The following is a 21088-nucleotide window of genomic DNA, read 5'->3' as shown; positions in this document are numbered from 1 at the left end:
TGAGTTCAACAAGATGCACCTGAAAAAAATCGGAGGACAACATTCAAGATGAGAATAGTCCAAACAATACAGACAACTTTTCGAATTTCACGTCTCATTATTATAAACAGGATTAATCACATGAACTTTTAAATTTATTGTTAAAAATCTTCTCAATTTTTTTTTTTTTTTTTTTTACCAGAATTATCAAAATATTTGGTCCAGTTGAACAATGGTTGGGAAATCTGGAAGCCATCATGTTTGAAACGGTCAAAAGGTACGTATAGTAGCGCATGTTACTTCTGGTGACACAAAACTATTTCGATACAACAACGATGATCTCCCTTTAGTGGAATCATGACATCTTGAGTGGAGGGCCATTCTTGAAATAGAAAAATGATCCAATAGTTGATGTCAACGAGAAATCAATGGTAAGTGCCTGTTACGATAATGCAAATTCTTTTGCAAAGGTTATCGAAAGAGTTGGCAAAAGAAATAATTATTGCAGATAAAAAATTATCCAAATATGAATATCGAATATAGTTGTCCCAAGCAAAAACTAGCAGCATCAATCTCGTCAGAAAATTTTTTTATTTTATTTATTTACTAGCGAGGGGTACCCGGCGTTGCCCGGTTGTTTGGAGGTGTGTGTGGAAACTCCGGGGGTGGGGGGTAAAAAAATATTTTGGTAGGTAAGGATCGAACCCGAACCGTTGAGGCAAAGTTGTAAATTAAAGTGTGAAAAAAAAAAAATGCACCGTTAACCATTGCCCCACCGCAAGATGCTAATGGAAACACGTTTAAATTTATTTAATTACTTGGATTTGACAGGTGCCCGTTTTAAGGAGTTACGCTTCCCAAGATGTTATAGGAAAAAGACTAACCCACATGCGGCGAGCGACAAATGTTTGATATTCATCTTCCCGAAATCGAGCAAATTAAATAGACAGGCGAGCTTCATTGTTAACTCTGAGATATTGCAATTTATATGTGATATAAAAAGTTTTAACAAGTTGTGAACCGACCGACCGCTTCTCTGAAAAAAAGCCTTTTGTAGACATACAGAAAAAGCGAACACACATACATACATACATTTTCGCTTTTATATTTATAGATTAATTATTATTATTATTATTATTATTATTATTATTATTATAGGCTCACAAGAAGCTTTCACGCAGGTCGTCAAAGATCTCTCCTTGAAAACAGCCTGTGGTGGCCCCTGAAAGCTGAGTAACAACAAGTCTCTCCAGAATTCCTGTACTCTTCACCTCTTTCAATAGTATTTGCTAATAAATTTGCGTTATCGCAACAGTTGCTTGCCATTGGTTTCTCGCTGGCAGCAACCATTAGTTTTTACTGGGATTTGGGTGGCAATAAGCTTCCCAGAAGTCTCTTTGCATTCAACCAGTGCTTTCTCTCCATAGTCTTTTCGTCCTCCTTGACCTTTTTTTTACATGGAGTTCTTATCAAGGCCCAATGGCCACTCGGGGATTATTTGGCGTGGTATCAGTTTATGGCGACATACACCCCCCCCCCCAAAAAAAAGGAACTTACAATTATGTAGTTTCAGGTTTCATGATTCCATGTGATGTTCATTTGCGTTTTACCTCTGTAGCAGTTTGTGTATGTGGTTTATGTGTGTTTCTGCATTCAAGGGGTTTCCTTAATATTTCTGCAGTTTTCATTATTGTTATACGTTGTATCTTCTCAGCCATCCTTCTGATTCCAATATCTCCCATTCTTTTTAAAATAATTTTTCGGTATCGTCCCTGGCAATCCTACTATTAGGGGTGTTATCTTGATTTTCTTCATTTTCCAGATCGCTTTGAGCTCTCTGGCAAATTCCGTGCATTTGCTTCGCTTCTCTGTTTCCTTGACCTTCACTCTGTGGTCTGCTGGAATGGCAAAATCTACAATCTGGCAGGTCTTTTTCCCCGCAAAAGAGATGTTGCGAGCCTGTTGCTGCTTTATTATTATTTTCATGGCAAGTACTCGTCTGAGCTCCAATCTATGCCCACCCCCTGTCCTGACTTTCACGAAAAATAGTCGTCTATTTGAAAGCACTATCAATAATTTCCCCCACTCTTTATATGTGTCTAAAACCTAAACATAGATTCCATGAACAAAGCTTCTTTCTTATAACTGCACACCTGTGGAATTCTTTTCCGTTTTCCTGCTTTCCAACTGACTACAATATCGTCATCTTCAAGTCCTACGTAAACAAATTCTTGATGAGTTGTTCCCCTTAAGTAATCCAATTTACAAAATTTCCACTACTAACGATTACTACAACATTTTCCCATTGACTACCGTACACTCATTAACCCTTGTCCTCAAGTGGCCTCCAGGCCTTGATAACTGGTTACTCCTTTGTAAAAAAAACCCAAAATTCTAATAGTTTCTTTCCTTGAACAGCTATACTTTGGAATTCCCTTCCTGCTACCTGCTTCCCTGACTGCACTGATATGCAGAAGTTTAAATCTAACATAAACCAACACCTTGTTAATCTTTCCTAAGCATGGTTGCAAATAGTAGCCCCTGATGTCCAAGTGGCGATATGCATTGTTTCGAGTGAAGGTGAGTAAAAAAAAAAATGTAAAAAGCTTTCTGGCATCTAGGGACTTCAACAGTTGCGGGGTGGGATTTTGCTGCTTGTTGAATTAGTCTGGAGTATGTACGTCGAGAGGGTACGAATACATGAAGTTCATCAGAGCATATTCCATTAATCATTTGTTAAGCAGGTATGCTAATTTGTGAAAGTATGTGTTTGTATATGTTTATGTGTGTTTGTGTGTGTGTTTGTGTGTGTGTTTGTGTGTGTTTGTGTTTTAGTGTGTGTGTGTTTGTGTGTGTGTTTGTATGTGTGTGTGTTTGTGTGTTTGTGTGTGTGTGTTTGTGTGTGTTTGTGTGCGTGTGTGTGTTTGTGTGTGTGTGTTTGTGTGCGTGTGTGTGTTTGTGTGTGTGTGTTTGTGTATGTGTTTGTTTGTGTGTGTGTGTTTGTGTGTGTTTGTGTGTGTATTTGTGTGTGTGTGTTTGTGTGTTTGTGTGTGTGCGTGTGTTTGTGTTTGTGTGTTATGTGTGTGTTTGTGTTTGTGTGTTGTGTGTGTGTGTGTGTTTGTGTGTGTGTGTTTGTGTGTTGTGTGTGTGTGTTTGTGTGTTGTGTGTGTGTGTGTGTGTGTGTGTGTGTGTGTGTGTGTGTGTGTGTGTGTGTGTGTGTTTGTGTGTCTGAGTGAAATGTACACAATTGAGAAGAGCATACCTTCTGACCCTCTCCCGATGCCTGCCTGGAAATGACCATTTAAGTCTTTGATGTCTTCTTGTATTTTATTTTCGATTTTTACACCAACTCCCTAACTTTGTTCTTCGAAATGAGAAGGAATAATTCTATAGGCCGAAAAAAACAATGGATTTTTTATTTATTTTTTTTTTAATTACATTTTCACCCCAAACAAGGCACATTGCCACTTTGGTGTAGGGGGCTACTATCAGGGGCAGCAACTACTGGGGTACTATGTTGGGATTTGGGCAGCAAGATGTCGGTTCACGTTACACTTGAACTTCTGCATGTCAGTACAGTTGGGGAAGCAGGGACCTGAAATTGAATTCCAGAGTCTAGCGGTTCTGGGGAAGAAACTACTGGAGTAGAAAGATCTTTTACATCTAGGGATCTCTACTATGTGGGGATGGGATTTAGCTGCCTGTCGGGTTTGTCGAAGGTGTCTACATCGTGTGGGCACAAGTGTCTGCAGTTCACCAGACCATTCACCATTAAAATACTTGTAGAAAAGGCAGAGGGATGCAATATTTTGTCGATGGGACAGAGGCTGAAGCTTAGATGCCAGTTCAGGGCCTATCAGATTGGCGACTCTCTTTTGAACCTTGTCTAGGAGTGAGAGACTAGTAGCAGATGCACCAGCCCAAATGTGACAGTAATACTCCATACATGGGCGAATGGTGGCCTTATAGAGGTACAGGATACTTTCGGGTGTTAGTAGTTTTCTAGCATGGTAGTAGAGAACCTACCTTCTTCGCAGCGGCCCTGGCAACGCTTTCAATGTAATTGTTTCAACTCATGTTTCCTGTGAACGTTAGGCCAAGTAGTTTGAAAGATGTATTCTCAGATAAAGAGTCACTGGCCATTGCTATTGGTGGCAGAGAAGGTTTCTTGTAATAATTGAAGGAAACCAGTTTAGTCTTGGCAGCATTGAATGTGACCATCCATTTTCGTCCCCATTCCACTACAGATTGGAGGTCATCCTCTAGTGTTTTTGCCATTTCTTTAGATATGTTTTCATTTGTTTTCCTGTCATGCCTGTTATAGAGTGTGGTGTCATCAGCATATATACCCATCTCAGAGGCAATTTTGTCGGGGAGGTCATTAATGAATATTAGGAATAATAGAAGCCATTAATGAATATTAGGAATGATAGACCCTCGAGGCACTCCCCCATTTATATCATATTGGTTAGATGTATAACCGTCGAGGACAACCTGGATTTTTCTCTTATCTAAGAAGGATTTAATTATGTTAAGTATTCTACCAGTGATACCGTGTCTGCTGTGGAACGGGCTTGTCTAAATCCATATTGTTTGTCAGTCAGAAGTTTAGCATCTGTAAAGTGATGGACTTGAGCATGGTTAATTATGGTCCCAAATATTTTGGCGAAAAGTGGGAGGAAGCTAATGGGGCGATAATTTGATGTGTCAGTTCTTTCGCCAGAATTCTTGAATACTGGTACCACAGAAGCAATTTTCCAACAGCCCGGAAAGCAAGATTCATTAAGGCATTTGTTGTAGAGTTTGAAGAGAACTGGAGCTACTTCAGCTGAGCACTTTTAGTCTGAGAAAATTTTACTTGCTTTTGGTAGTTTACAGGAAATGTTATCCGAGAAAAACAGAGAGAGAGAGAGAGAGAGAGAGAGAGAGAGAGAGAGAGAGAGAAAGAGAGAGAGAGAGAGTACCTATTTAAGCCAGTTGCATTCTGGTGATCGTTTGAATCTCATCTCTACTTTATCACAGTATCAGAACAGATACTAAACTTTGTTCCTAGTAAAAAAAAAACAATTTCATATTTCATGGACCTAACTAATAATTGACCTTAGTAATCCCAGATGAAATTAAAGAAAAGTTTCAATGGTGCTTTTAGATTCTGTAGAACATAAATTTTTATTGAAATTTTTAAATTTGAATGTGCTGTCAACATATCGATTTCTATAGCACACAAACGAACACTTATTGACTGACTTAGTAAGTTCTGACAATAGATATGACAATTAAGCTACACAGTATCAATTTTCTAATTTTGACTCCTTAGCAGCCCCTTTTTTGAATGAAAACTGATTTAAAGGTTTTCCACATGTTTGAATATCCTATCTACGAAATTTTATGTCTTGAGATCAAAAATTCGTTGAGCATATAGGTTGAGAAATATTCTCACATGCACACATTTTGATATATATATATATATATATATATATATATATATATATATATATATATATATATATATATATATATGTACTAGCAGAAGTACTCATCGTTGACTGGGTTCCAAAACAGCCTACAGAGAATGGACTGTGATTGACGGAAGTATGATAGGTTATGAAAAGGGGGGGGTGCTGTAAAGAGATAGGTTTTAATACACAAAAATTTTACCGCAAGCAAAATATGATGAAAGTAAAGATAATTTTCGCGAAAATATATTTTTTTATATCAACTTCGTTTCCATTTGTATTCCAAGGGTGACCAACAAAATTATGTTTCCTTACAAAGTGAAAATCTTATATATATATATATATATATATATATAATAATATAAATATACAAGAAATAAATGTTACCATAGTCAATAAAAGTTACTTTTATGGTAGAAAAGGTCATTGGTTTGTATTTTTAAGTAGTTTGTAAAAAATTTTTTTGTTTTTTAATTCACGAACCGGTTTAAAAAAAAATAAAAATGGCAGTGACTTTGAAATGGAGAACCCGTTTTCAGTTTGAAGAAGTGGCACCTGAGCATTCTGTGTTAACAATTTAAGAGAGTTCCGTCAACATAAGGAATATTTATAAACATATTTTAATGTTTTCCGTTATTTTGTGCTTAAGGAATATTCGATTATGGCATGTGTAGTTTATATAAAAATTCATTTAAGTAGTTATCGCCTCAAATTTCGTTTAATCTCGGTTCGCTGAAATTATTTCAAGTAAAGAGCATTAAAAACTATTCCAAAACAAAGAAAAAACATGAACTGAACTTTTATTGACTATGGTAACCTTTATTTCTTGTATATTTATTTTTTCGGGTAGTCGTTTGTTGGCTTTTCTGCTAAACAAATAATATCGACGAAATATCGAAAAACAAAGAAACAAAAACAGTTTTGAAAAATAATGAGGCTTTACTTACTTTAGTAAAATAATCCGAAACAGCAAAATGGGATATTAAAAAAGTAAACACGTAATTACTTTAGTTTTTTAAAGCAAAGAATCGATACAAATATGAATAAGAAGAAAATGGCGCCCTTTTCAAGCAGAGCAGCTTCGTTTCAGTTTTAAAGTATTGAACGGTGTAGTATTACGCTGTCGGATTCAGGGTTGTACTATTGTAATGTAAAGAACATGCAGAAAGGCTTGTAATCAACTGAATTCCTTCTAGTACACTGACACAAAAAAGCTTAAACAGATATATAAATAAAAATAAAAAGGTTACGTAAATGTTTTTAAAAAGACACGTAATTACGTGAGCAGGATTTTTTCTTCTTTTGACACGATAACAAGTAGCGTTCTTATTTTTTATTATTTATCTTTTTATCTATTTTCGAAAGAGTGCCACGTGCAAGTGGAGAAGGAAAAAAACAAAGTTATGCAAAATTTGTGTCGAGAATTGTCTAAAGTTCCGACTTTTTTTTTTGGCTTTCACTTTAATAAGAACGTGAATTTATGAGGTGAATTTATTCGACACAATATGATTCAACTCAAAAAAATAAATAAAAGCTAACGTGAATTAAGATTAAAGTTAAGGTGTAATTGTGGACCCTCACCCCTTTAAAAAAACCTTGTTAAACTTTCTGACATATTTATATTCTATGGAGGTCAGGCGCGAACGAACACCCAATAATTGTATTATACCATATTTCTTCAAACTGAAACATAATGATCAAAGTATACTTACGCAAATAGATATGAAAAGTCTTTGTTAAAGTTTTTGCCATATTTCCATGGAGTACAGGCGCGAATGCAGACCCCACAATTTTATTATACTATCCCTATTTAAGTTGAAACATACTTATCAAAGTATTTTTATGTACATCTATATCAAAAACCCTTGTAAACTTTTTTTTTCATTCTTTATTTCCATACTTTGGGGGCCAGGCGCGAACGCAGACCCCACAATTTTTATGAACCACTATTCTGCGAGATCAAACATACCCATTCCTGATCCTCGATACATCTTCTATCATTATATGTAATCAGTTTTTTAAAATAATCAACCATATAGGAGCCTATTCGTGACCAGTCACACACACACACACACACACGCACACACACACACACACACACACACACACACACACACACACGTTCAGTTTTATATTATATATATATATATATATATATATATATATTTAGTAATGTGATTGACAATTTAAAATTAAAAATTAAAAATCTATTCATAAGAAAGAACACAACAAAGTCAATAATTTGTACGATCGTTTCGGAAACGATGTTTTCATTGAAATAGCCATTAAGTCATGGACAATAATTTTTTACATATAGTTTTTTTTTAAACAAAGTCTCCTCATACACAAAAGTATTGGGTGTTTTTTTTTATATATAAAAAGCACCATAAATAAACCTAGCATTTTTTAAGTAAGGCAGATGTATCTTTTAATTGTTCGCATTACAACGAGCAATTTTTTCTTCTTGTATTTTAATTAAATTAGTAAGTTTACTATCACATTAAAATACAATCTGCTCTTTAGACTACTGTTCTAACCCCCTTTAAATTATATATATATATATATATATATATATATATATATATATATATATACATAACTACTTAATTTACTCACATAAAATTAATATACGAAAGTATAGATTTATGCGTAAACTTTAAGTATTTACTTCCAAAGTGCTCAATACGTAGGTAGAGCTAGTTAGTAATTTATAAAATATATATGGCGATTAAGCTACACTGAATATTCCGCGTTTCATCCACTCTAGGACTCTTCAGGCTTATGCGCATAGTCCTAGAGTGGATGAAACGCGGAATATTCAGTGTAGCTTAATCGCCATATATATTTTATAAATTACTATAAATATATATATATATATATATATATATATATATATATATATATATATATATATATATATATATACATATAAGCGAGATAAGACACAGATTAAAAACCAGGTGAAATATCCTGATAGATATTACTTGAGGTAATACTTTCAGGGTGATCCTAGCCAAAAAGGAGAAGCTCAATATTTAAGAATAGAGCATTATATAAGTTTAGTAGTTAAAGTTAAATTCTGGAAATCAAAATATAGACACATATATTCAAGTTAAGAATTTATTGTTTGACAAAAGGAATATATAGAAGGGGGTTATGTTAATTTCCTTAATCCATGGATTTTCAATAATGTCTCATATCATCAGAGGAAATGAAATGCGGTTAGCAAAATGTTCAGCTGTGAATAGACACGTATTTTTCTTTTCAGCACAAATATTGGAAAAAGATTTTTGGGTGGTGAATAATAATTATAGGAAAATAATTATATGAAAAGGAGTTTCATACAACCTGGGCAGTCCATTATCGGAAAGAGTACGATGTCTTCCGGGGTATTATTGCCATGTAGGCAGAATATTGGTCCAGGGGAGAAGGCAGTAATTCCCTATAACAAGAATGCATGGTTGCTCCAAACTGATTTTCCGAAGGGTATACGGAGCGGCCGTATTCGTTGGTGAGTTGATTATGTTTTTCAATAATTGTGCTGAAAAGAAAAATACGTGTCTATTCACAGCTGAACATATTGCTAACAGCATTTCATTTCCTTTGATGGTATGAGCCATTACTGAAAATTCATGGATTAAGGAAATTAACATACCCCCCTTCAATATATTCCTTTTGTCAAACAGTAAATTCTTAACTCAAATATATGTGTCTATATTTTGATTTTCAGAAGTTAACTTTAACCACTAAACTTATATATATATATATATATATATATATATATATATATATATATATATATATATATAAAAGTACTAATCATAGTAGAGGGTGATAGATTAATCCTAATCTTATAAATACAAGACTGGTAAATTAAAAAATATATCCATTTTGAATTTGGAAACAGATGAATCTCACAGGTAAGAAATTCATTTTTATAACATGAATAGGCTAGCCAAATTAATTAAGAATAGGAAACTAGATCTAATATCTGTAACATTTTTTCTTCTTAAGATAAAGGGAGGTGGTGTTTGATCAATACTTCTGGGGAACCATGATTTAATATACTGTTTTGTTTTTAAATCCCCGAAACAGTGTTTCATAGTAAACAACTGATGACCCCTTAAATTAACATTAGTATTATAGTGAATTCGAGAGAGCAAGTTGATTGCATCGATTGCAGGTGATTAAATGACTTACTGACTAAATAGTTTTCTAACGAATGATAAAAAATGAAATAAGTTTTTTTTATATAGTTTTAAAGGTTAAAAAAACTTCCAAGACTATATATATATATATATATATATATATATATATATATATATATATATATATATATATATATATACTTCTGTACTATCGTCATCGCTTTTTTAAGAGTTTAATAAATTTTGTTTTTCTTAAATTATATTTGCGGGAGGCTGGTGTATCCTCTGGCAATGGTACTCTTGTTTTCATTCTGTAATTCCGATAACGACATTCCATTTCCTTTCATAATTCGGAAATAATTCCACTACATAACTAGGAAGTAATAGTGCCATTAGCAATTCTAGAACATAATTTCATCATGATTTTTATTTATTTCCGTCACACGAATGGGGTCGGTACGTTTCTCTCGAAATCAGCACGGCAATTTCCTGTCTGCCTCGTGCACTACTGTCATAAGAAAACTTTTTTGGTTTCAGTTTGAAAAGCGCATATCAGAAGGGGAGATAATTCAAGAATTCCCTAAAGTTTTTCAAATCTCAACAAACGTCAACAACACTAATACGACATTAGTTATCCGAACATTCATAGAATTAAAATATAATTAGCAGCAATACAATAACATGAAATAAAACATTAATAATTTAAATTTAGAAAAATGTTGGTTAATTTTTTAATTGTCTTCCCTTCTGCAAACTAAAACAAAAAAAAAGTTCTCCTGTGACAGTAGTGCAGAAGTGTCTACAATATATATATATATATATATATATATATATATATATATATATATATATATATATATATATATTTTATTTATGTATAATATATATATACGTATGCGTAATATATATGGGTATATATATATGTATATATAATATTTATATGTATATATATATATATATATACACTTTATTTGATTTTAAATAAGCGGTAATATGTTGCTACACAGTGATGAGCATGTTTCGGTCAGCTAATCATTAGTAACCAGAAACCTCTTCAGGCGAGAAAGGATTGCAAAATTTGCTTCCATATAAGCTGTATCGCCTCAAGAGATCTCTAGTTACTAATACCTAGCTGACCGAAACATGCTAATGACTGTGTAGCAACACATTAACTTGCAAAAGCCAATGTTAGTTAGCCATACTGTTGTGATGTTAGTATTTGAATAATGGGCAAGGAAGAACACAGCAACTCTTAAATAAATAGGAATTTATGAAAATACATGAAAAAGGTCAATCGAGCAATATCTTTGTGCGACTACTGGACTAGGTGACGACCATACCCTCTGTCAACCAGTCCTCGTTACTCGGAAGTGACGTCATGAACGGAAAGGACGTCATGAACGGAAGTTACGTCATATATAGTAGGAGTGCAAAAATACTCTTTTAATATTTAGTCAGTTGTAGGGAACAATATCCTCATGACAGGCTGTCCTGACAAACCCTTGCATTCAAGGTCTCTCCTGTTTGCATGTTATAGAAAGCAATCTCTTTGATTTAATGATATCTACAGACGGTAACAGTAACCAGTAAGGAACTTCTGCATTATCAGGACGGCACCACTTTTTTTTGGGGGGGGGATGCGTTTCACTAAACTGTTGCCAGGTGGTGCTTCTCAGTCAAAGAACAGTGACAATAAGTCGACACAGTTTATTCATTTCATTCCATTCAATTTGTTTATTAATTAAAAAATTAAAACTATATATATATATATATATATATATATATATATATATATATATATATATATATATATATATATAATTTTGTTGACCCTTCAACAAGTGCCACAAAAGAGTTAAAACTATATTTTGTTAGAGTGACAATTTTACTTTAATTAAAAAAAATGTTTTATTTAAATTATTAAATTATTCCAAAAAAAATCCAATTTTACTTAAATTAAAAAAATGTTTATGGGAAAAATCCAACGTTGCTTTAATTAAAAAATTGTTTTATTAAAATTATATTTTCTTACACAGACTTTTCAATAAATATTTTTACAATTATATTTGTTATTTGTCTGCCGTGTTATTTAACCAAGAATAAATTCGAGTTATCGCCCCCCCCCAACAATGGCGCCGGCCGTGTAATGCAGAAGTGCCACCAGTAGAAATAAACCATGTTTGAATATATTCATGGAACAATAGATGTGACCCGTGATGAGGACTTCTGATGGGAAACATGTCAGCGTTGCTATAAACAATACTAGATAGAAGCCCAAAGACAGAAAGCAGAAAAAAATAATAATTAAAGGGAGATAACTTGAACATGGGTCAAGGGATTATTCTGAGCCAACAAATATAATTTCTATGTTGTTTTATTTTCAGGAGTTTACAGTTGGGTCTCAAAGAATATAGTCATGTTCCTTTAGTCGACTGGTTACCAAAATATCCAGGACAAGTGATTTTGACTGTGGTAAGTTTTTATTTTTAATTCATGAAAAAATAATGTCACCCTCCAATCATTTTATTTCTTATTAGCAGGATGCTCGGCGTTGCTCGGTCAGAAAATTCGTTTAAATATATTTTATTTCATGCAGATTTTGTATTTATAATCATAGAGCCAATTCTTACAAAAATCCAAAATGACTGAATTTTCACAAAAGGCTTCTTTTATACAAAGGAGTCGCCACTAATCAAGGCTCGGGAGCAACTCGAGGATAAGGGTTAATGAGTGTGCGGTAGTCAATGGGAAAAATATCATAGCAATTGTTAGTAGTGAGGATTTGGTAAATTGGATTACTTAAGGGGACGGCTCATCAAGAACTTGTTTACATTGGACTTGAAGACGAGCATATTGTAGTCAATTGGAAAGCAGGAAAACGGAACAGAGTTCCACAGGTGTGCAGTTCTAAGAAAGAAGCTTTGTTCATGGAGTCTACATTTATGTTTAGGCACAAATAAAGAGTGGGGCAAATTATTGATAGTGGTTTCAGATAGACGAATGTTTTTCATGAAAATCAGGTGAGGTGGGGGGCATAGATTGGAGCTCAGACGAGCACTTGCCATGAAAATAACGATAAAGCAGTAACAGGCTCGCAACGTCTCTTCCGTGGGCAAGAGGTTGCAGGGAAAAGAAAAGGACATTCTCATACTATGGCTTTGAAGTCTATTTTGAACTTCCAACTCCTTTTCTCTTGTGTATAAAACTAAATAAAATAGAATATAGCTCACATTAAACCTACTCACGCTTAGCAAGTGTGTTTCTAAATTCATAATGATCGGTTAATTATTTTAGCGGTGAATCCTGTACATACAGATATACAAACACATACACATACACAACTTTATATAGAGATAAGCAATGTTACTTCGTTTAGCTCAGGGCAAAAAAAGAAAAAAAAACGAAATTGTCTCTCTTCTGCCATATCCCTCACCTCCCACCCTATTTCAACTATGCCTAGCCCATTCCTCTCTATTGAAAGTAAAACTTGTATGTCATTAATTACTCGTTTATATAATACATAACATTGGAATTGTCTTCTCCTCTCCTCAACGAAACATGTACCAATGGAACACGTACATCAAATCTGTTGCCAGGGACGCTGGGAAAATGGTGGGATTCTTCTACTGCTCCAGAAGATATCTCACTACTGATGCAATTCTCTATCTTTATAAAAGCCAAGTACGTCCAAGGATGGAGTACTGCTGCCACATCTGGGCAGGAGCTGCTAAAAAAAGCCTATCATGCCTTGACAGAGTACAAAATAGACTTCGTGGCTTAGTGGAGGATGCCCTTTTCTCTTCACTGCAGCCTCTCTCCCACAGAAGAGACGTTGCAAGCCTGTCTTTGTTTCATCGCTATTTCCATGGCAGGTGCTCGTCTGAGCTCCAATCCCTCGTCCCCCCTCGCCAATCTTTCATGAGAAACACTTGTTTGGCTGAAACTACTGTCAATAATTTTCACCACTCTTTATCTGTGCTACAAATTGGACGTCTTCAAGTCCAACATAAACAAACTCCTGACAAACCGCCACCTTAAGTAAGACACTCTATCAAAACCCCCAATACTAATGATTACTAGAATACTATCTCATTGATTACTGTACACGCAATAACCGTTATCCCTGAGTGGCCTTCGGGCCTTGATAAGTGGTGACCCCCATGTAAAAAAAAAAAAAACATGGTGCAGTTGACCCTTTCCCCTGCAAAAAAAATTATTAATGTTTGGCAATTTACCGATCCAAACGACATACACTTTTAAAAAACTTTAACTGTAAACGGTGTTACTTAAGTTGAATGTAGGTAAAAACATAAAAATAACCGTAAACTGATTAAATATAATAAATACGTAAACTCACATTTTTGAAACAAATAAGTAATACTACAAGTAAAATATTTTTTATATATGGTAAATAAAAATATCCGTGATCTGATTTATACGGAAATAATTTATACTAGAAGCAAAATATTTTTTAATATGATAACAAAAATATGTCCGTGAACTGATTTTTACAGAAATAATTAATGCTGAAAGGAAAATATTTTGAAATATAATAAAAAAATATACCCGTGAACTGATTTAAAATATGCATAGTAAACGCGCTTGATAAAGGTGGTGACAGTATTGCGATTTGGTGCAAGTGTGTATTCACCACAAACATAGCAAAAAACATCTGGCTTATTTACACACATTCTTCGAGTCGCCATTGTATACCTGAAAAAAAATTAAGAATTAAATTTGTGTACGTTGTCTCCATGAAATTTAAAGTCCGTATCAAAAAAAATTCGGCACAATTATATTTATGTCCTGCGAACAGTTTTAATCGCACAGTAATGAAATAATTTGACTCTGAAACACACAGAACCAATACGTAAGACTTACCTTCTCGTCTGCTTTCATATGTTGGTGTGTTTTAATAACAAGTTTTACCATTGAATTCCCGTATGGGCCAAATAAAGTCTTATGTTATCTTTAAGTATCGCATAATAATCGCAAAACTTAGACTCCCTAATTAAAATTTAATAAAAAATTGTTTATTCAAATGCTTTCTTCTTTGTATTGCTAGTGCTAAAAAATTTAAATTTGTTCAGGTAATAGAACTTTAAACGGTAAATGGTTAATACTTCTGTTGTACCTTTCTCGGGTATTTAAAAGTTAAAAAAATAGAAAATTAACGATAGCTTAAAATGTCGACCTGACCCAGCAAAAAGAGTGTTATTTTTGGATTCAGCACATCAAAATTGTCCAAAATCAGCTTACAAAACTGAGACACCAAATCTGCTGTTGATCAGTGTAATTTATACTAGTAGCTAAAAATTTTCAATATAATAAATAAAAATATCCGTGAACTGATTTTTACAGAAATAATTAATGCTGAAAGTAAAATATTTTGAAATATAATAAATAAAAATATCAGTAAAGTGATTTTGAATGAAATAACTAATACTTACAATAAAATATTTCTAAATAAAATGGACAGAAATGCTAGGAAACTGATATTAATAGAAATAATTAATAATAAAAATAAAATATTTTTGATTATAATGAATAAAATTTATTTTTACAGAATTGATAAATAATTAAAGTAAAATATTTTTTTTTAAATATAATAAATAAAAATACCCGTGAATTGATTTTTAATGAAATAATTAATACTTAAAACAAAATATTTTTAAATATAATAAATAAAAATACCCGTGAATTGATTTTTAATGAAATAATTAATACTTAAAGTAAAATATTTTTAAATATAATAAATAAAAATATCTGTGAATCGATTTTTGATAAAATAATTAACACTGAAAGTAAAATATGTTTTACAATATAATAAATAAAAATATCCAGGACTAATTTTCAAAAAAATAATTTATAAAATATTTGTACAGTAGAATAAATAAAATTATCCATGAAATGATTTTTAATGAAATAATTAATACTTAAAGTAATATATTTTTAAATATAGCAAAAATTATTGATAATAAAATTTGACAAAAATTATTATTAATAAAAGTAAAATATTATAATTTTAATTGGAATTCATTATTGAGATGAGTATTATTTATTCATTTTATTTATTGTGGGCTATTATCCTCATCTTTCTTAGTTGTTGTTTTATGATGTTTCGGCCAACTATTCCTCTGGTCTTCGTCAGGTGGTAACCGCGACGGCATAGGAACTTCGAATCTCCTAACTGCATTCACTGTAATTACTGACTTCCGTAGTTGTTGTCGTCTGACCACGTTTTGGCCAAGTAAACCTCTATAATTCTCACCTGGAACCATAGAGGTTTAGAGGCCAGAGGAATAGTTGGCCGAAACGACGTGAAACAACTAAGAAAAGATGAGAATAATAGTCCGCAATAAATAAAATTAATAAATAATATTCATCTCAATAATGAATTCTAATTAAATAATATATATGCCATTTGGTACGGACCCGACCATGGAAGATCAGATAATAAATAAACATGGATTTATAAGATAAAAAAATCCAACCTTGATCACCCTTTGGGGCCCGTGGCGAAGTTGATAGAGACGTTGAATGTCTACTCTTCCAGGTGAGAATTGTCTGAAGATAGCGGTTTCAATCCTACCCAAAACCGGCCAGAGGCTTACTTTGCCAAAACGTGGTGAGACGACAACAACTACGGAAGGCAATAATTGCAGTGAATGCAGTTAGGAGATTCGAAGTTCCTATCTGTCGCGGTTACCACCTGACGAAGGCCATAATAAATATATGTAAACTGATTTTTAGAGAAATAAGTAATACTGAAGGTAAAATATTTTAAAATATAAGACATAAAAATATTCGTAAACTGATTTTTTACAGAAAACATTAAACTGAAAGTGAAAAATATTTAAAAAATATAATAAATAAAAATATCCTTCAATTGATTTTTACAAAATGGGTTATTATTGAAAGTAAAATATTTTAAAATATAAGACATAAAAAGATCTGCGAACTGAAAGAAAAATATTTTTTAAATATAATAAATAAAAATATCTGTCGTTTAATTGTTATGGACTTCCATTTCTTGTAGTAAATAATTTTATCAAGAATTCTTCGTAAGTTTTGGTTTCGGTTTCGAATATAGCTGATGGCACTCCAGTAAGCTATTTTTTGTTTATTGTTTACTGTTTTATGGGAAAGAATTCCAACAAAGTGCTCGATTACAAAGAAATATTTTCAATATAAGAGCTTAATATTTATTTAAAATTGTACAGAAGGTCAGAAACACATTGGTGCCGCCGGTTTCAAGCAACATGGCTGACGAGAGCCTAACATTATTTACCATTAACTGGTCCCCCTTATGTTAGACTTGAACCGACGGTACCAATGTTTTTTTGACCTCCTGTACAATTATATATATATATATATATATATATATATATATATTCAAGTTCTGTCCCGTCGATTTTATATTCTGCATCATCTAATCGTCATGATAGCAAGTAGATATGCGTCATTGAATTCCTGGCAAAAGTCCTAATGAGCTTTGAGATTAATGGTGACTCTGTAGAAAAATAAATTCTAGAGTACAAAAAGCCGTTCATTTTAATGGTACTACTCTCGTCTTCATAGCTTTTGAACTTATTGGGTTAAAAAAAACAAGAGACTTCACTTTTGGAATGGCACTCGTATGACAAGCACATTCTGGATACCGTACACAGCCATCATTCACCGCTGGCAAAAGCGCATTGAGAATGGTGGGAACTATGTAGGAAAATAAATCCTGAAGCAAAAAATATTGCTCGTTTAAATGGTACTATTACCGTCTTCGTAGCTCTTTAATTTTTTTGAATAAAGAAATAAGAGTTTTTACTTTTGAAACGATCCTTGTAAATTCGATAATTACTAATTGCTGTCTGCCACGCCCTTTTCCGCACGTCACATCTGATTCATTCTTTTTCTACAGTCACAGATCATCTTCAGCCGAAGCGTCCTCTCAGCATTCGGTCACACGCATCCCTTGCCAGCCCTTTCGGCAGTCTTAGACGATATCGTAGAGTCATTGACCATCCAGGCCAGACTAGCCTCAACCACAATGTCCAGTCACCGGAGTATGAGTATCGAAGCCTTGTTGACCATTAGTGTCCACAATAGAGATATCGCCTCATCTCTTATCAACAGTCGAATTACAAGCGTCAGTGATTTTCAATGGACGAGGTGAGTCGGTAAAGTTAAACTGTCTTCATCCTCCTCCTCCTCCTCCTCCTCCTCCTCCTCCTCCTCCTCCTCCTCCTCATCATCATCATCATCATCATCATCATCATCATCATCATATTGTATTGCAGTCGTTATTTTTCTTCAACGTTGTCATTGCCTTTTAACACTCGGACCCAACACGTTGTTGTCTGAGACATTCGTGAAGGAAAACAAAAAGGAAAGGAATTCCGCGTTTCAGTGGAGATGAAATGCATTTATTCACGGTTCTCCCAAAATAACGCATTGCCTCTCGTTTTAAAAGTCTCTTAGTTTATCTCGTCTGTCATGTAATTAAAAGTCTCTCGCTGTTATATTTCGGTGGGGGGGATTTTCTGTCTGTTTGCTTATGTCTCATTATCATTATTTTTAGCATTATTAATCGGTGTATCTTTTATTATTAATAATAATAATGCGTGACTCATATTATTATTAATATTACGCATCTATTTATGCCCGTGTGCGTGTACAGCCGTGATCGTTTGGCTATGTATGTCTATTGATGTGGTTGTGTCACCTCTAATGTGTGTAGTATATATATATATATTGCGATAAAGACACCATACTTTTTTTCTGTTTCTTTTATCTTGGTCTTCTCTTTGGAGATGTGATTCTTTCCGTCACTGGTCGATGCTGGAAAAGAAGATCTGGCAAAAACATAACGCCGATTTTCTGGCATGGATTCTTTATTTGTCTCCGAGTGAACGGGGAGGAGGAGGGGGAAGTAATCGCATTGTTAACTCAAATTTTCTTTTTGCGTTTTCCTCGACGCATTTTCGCGTCTCCCTCGACATGTCTGTCTCGTCCAAAATTGGAAGGCAGAGTAACTTGCATGCGAACGAAAAGATATCTTTTTCTCTTTTTCTTTTACGCCTCTCTCTCTCTCTCTCTCTCCCTCTCTCTCTCTCTCTCTCTCTCTCTCCACGTTTCCTTTCACATGAATCGAAATGACTCCCCAGGTGACATCGTTGATTCTAGCTACAGCGTTTGACATACGTCAACACTAAACCAACTTGCCAGCAAAATCACAATTTCCAACATGCCGGCATAACCCGGGATAGATTATATATCACCATGCCCCCCCCCAATGCACAATTTGTTCTCCGGTCCTTGCCACGTGATGCATATTTTGTCTCTCTCTTTTTTCTTTTCCTTCTCTTCATTCACTGTGACGTCACATTGTACACTGGCTCGTTCATTTGCATATATGTTATGCAGCTGCTGCTACAAATGCTAGCAGTTCTGTAATAATCATCATCATCATCATCATCATCATCGGTTTAACATCTGTTTTACATGCTGGCAAGCTTTGGACGGCTTTAAGAAATTGGCTTTCAAATGAACCTATTTCTGGCCAGTTCTTTATTTATCCTTCTTTCCCCCCAGGTCCATTTGTATTTTATCTCTTTCTCTGATGTGTTCCTTATCCCTCCCTTGATAACTGACCTTGACACCTTAACTGTTTTATATCTACTGACTCAAGAACTCATCCATTCAATCAATGTGGCCAGACCATCTACGTCTCCTGCCTTGCACACATCCCGTTATACTATCCAGATTTAATCTTTCTCGAATATCATCAGATCGAATAATAATCCGTCAATCAGTAAAATATTGGAAAAAGTATTTATCATAGACTTGTTATAGGACAACCTATGGCCTGTGTGCCACATGCGGTCTGCAAAACTTTCTTAATGGCCAGAATAATTTCACAAAGAAAATAAAATTTATTAAGATTTCTTTGCTTCATTTCTTCATTTGATTTCTTTTTTATTTATTTTTCGTAAATTTAAATAAAATAGAAACGGATTTTATAACAGGGCGACACCCGCCCAACAAAATAAAAAAACTGTCAACCATGTTATTGTTAACAAATCAACTCTAGTCTTTCTCTGCCATGTCCACCAGGTTTTCCTAATGAATACCTAACAGTCTTTATTTAATCGCCATTCAATTATTGCTATCATTTCATTCACTAAGAGTTTTCATGCAGGTCAAAGCTTCTTTCTTAGAACTGCACGCCTGTGGAATTGTCTTCCGTTTTCCTGCCTTCCGGCTGACTACAATATGGTTGTCTTCAAGTCTAACGTAAACAAGTTCTTGATGAGCCGTTCCATATAAGTTAACAAATTTACTGAATTTCCATTACTAACGATTACTATATTGTCCAATTTCTACTGTACACTATTTAACCCTTATCCTCGAGTGGCCTCTTGGCTTTGATAATGTGGTGATTCCTGTGTAAAAAAAAAGAAGAAAAGTTCATTATCAAGATTGCTCATTGACAATAATCGGTGGCAATCCTGGATTCTGGGTGACAACAAGTCTGCCCAGATTGTCAGTACTCTCCACTCCTTTTAAATGAATTTGCATTATTGCAAAAGCCGTTTGCCATTGACTATTGCTGGCTATGACCGTTTGTCATCACTAGAATCTGCTTGGCAAAAAGCCCCTCGAAAAGTCCCAGCCCTCGTTGCCCTCATTCAGTGAAGGTCTGGTTAGTGCTTCCTCTCCTCATTCTTTCCATCCTCCTCAACCCTTTTTGACTATTTGGTCTGAGGCCAGTCGATGACGACACTACAATTTTGTTAATTTTTCACTTTTTAATTTTTGGGGGGTAGTTAGGTTACAATTTTGTAGTTTCCGTTTTTTTTTTTTGTTCTATGAGATGTTTATCTTTTTTTTTTCTTTTAATTCTGTGTCGGTTTATATATGATGGCAACCTTCTTTCTCGGGAGACAATGGCGTTCTGCTCTTGATTTGGTTCATTGCAACGTCTGATATAGCTTTATAATCCAATTTTAGATTTGCAGCTTTGTTTGCAGTTGCTGCAGGTGTAGTAAGCGGTAGGGATGGTGGAATCGGCAGGGGTGGAATGTATCCTCTCTCACCTGTAAGTTTTCTTTTCTTTCCTTTGTCGTTTTCTCTTCTTTTCTGCTAATCTGATGCCGTCCTTGACCTTTGCTAACCAGGCTGTGCAATCGGATATTCCTGACTTGAGATCTTCTGCTCACAAGCCTTAGATCTCTATTGTAGGTGTCTTGTAGCACATAGTTGGTTGTCTGGTTGGCTATGTTCTAGAGAATAGCTTGTTGTATACGATGTTTTTGCGATGCAACCGACTTCCATCTTGCACACATAACTGAACCAGCACAAGCATCTCTGAGTGAGAATAACAAACGTGCTTAGTATGCCAGCCTGGGATAATAACTGATTTCCCTGATCTTGCGGTCTTATGCCACACTTTGGTTTAGTGGGGAACAAATAAATTACTCGTTTTATTACAATGTAGACGCCGACTTT

The 21088-nt window shown here is 34.2% G+C and overlaps 1 protein-coding gene across 1 annotated transcript in view; it reads left to right on the top strand.

The window, feature by feature from the left end:
* Nucleotides 1-21088, top strand: part of LOC145255562 (dynein axonemal heavy chain 6-like) — a 277781-nt gene that overhangs the window by 35125 nt on the left and 221568 nt on the right. The window contains exons 12-14 of the mRNA XM_080114017.1: nucleotides 182-256; nucleotides 11968-12055; nucleotides 17499-17749. Coding sequence (XP_079970143.1) covers nucleotides 182-256; nucleotides 11968-12055; nucleotides 17499-17749 — 414 coding nt within the window. The remainder of the gene's footprint in view (nucleotides 1-181; nucleotides 257-11967; nucleotides 12056-17498; nucleotides 17750-21088) is intronic.

This window comes from Euprymna scolopes, chromosome 31 (genome assembly GCF_053919585.1).
Source record: "Euprymna scolopes isolate OS-2025 chromosome 31, ASM5391958v1, whole genome shotgun sequence".
Taxonomy (NCBI): Eukaryota; Metazoa; Mollusca; class Cephalopoda; order Sepiida; family Sepiolidae; genus Euprymna; species Euprymna scolopes.
Note: the sequence above shows the minus strand (reverse complement) of the source record. Positions and strands in the feature narration are given on the sequence as shown.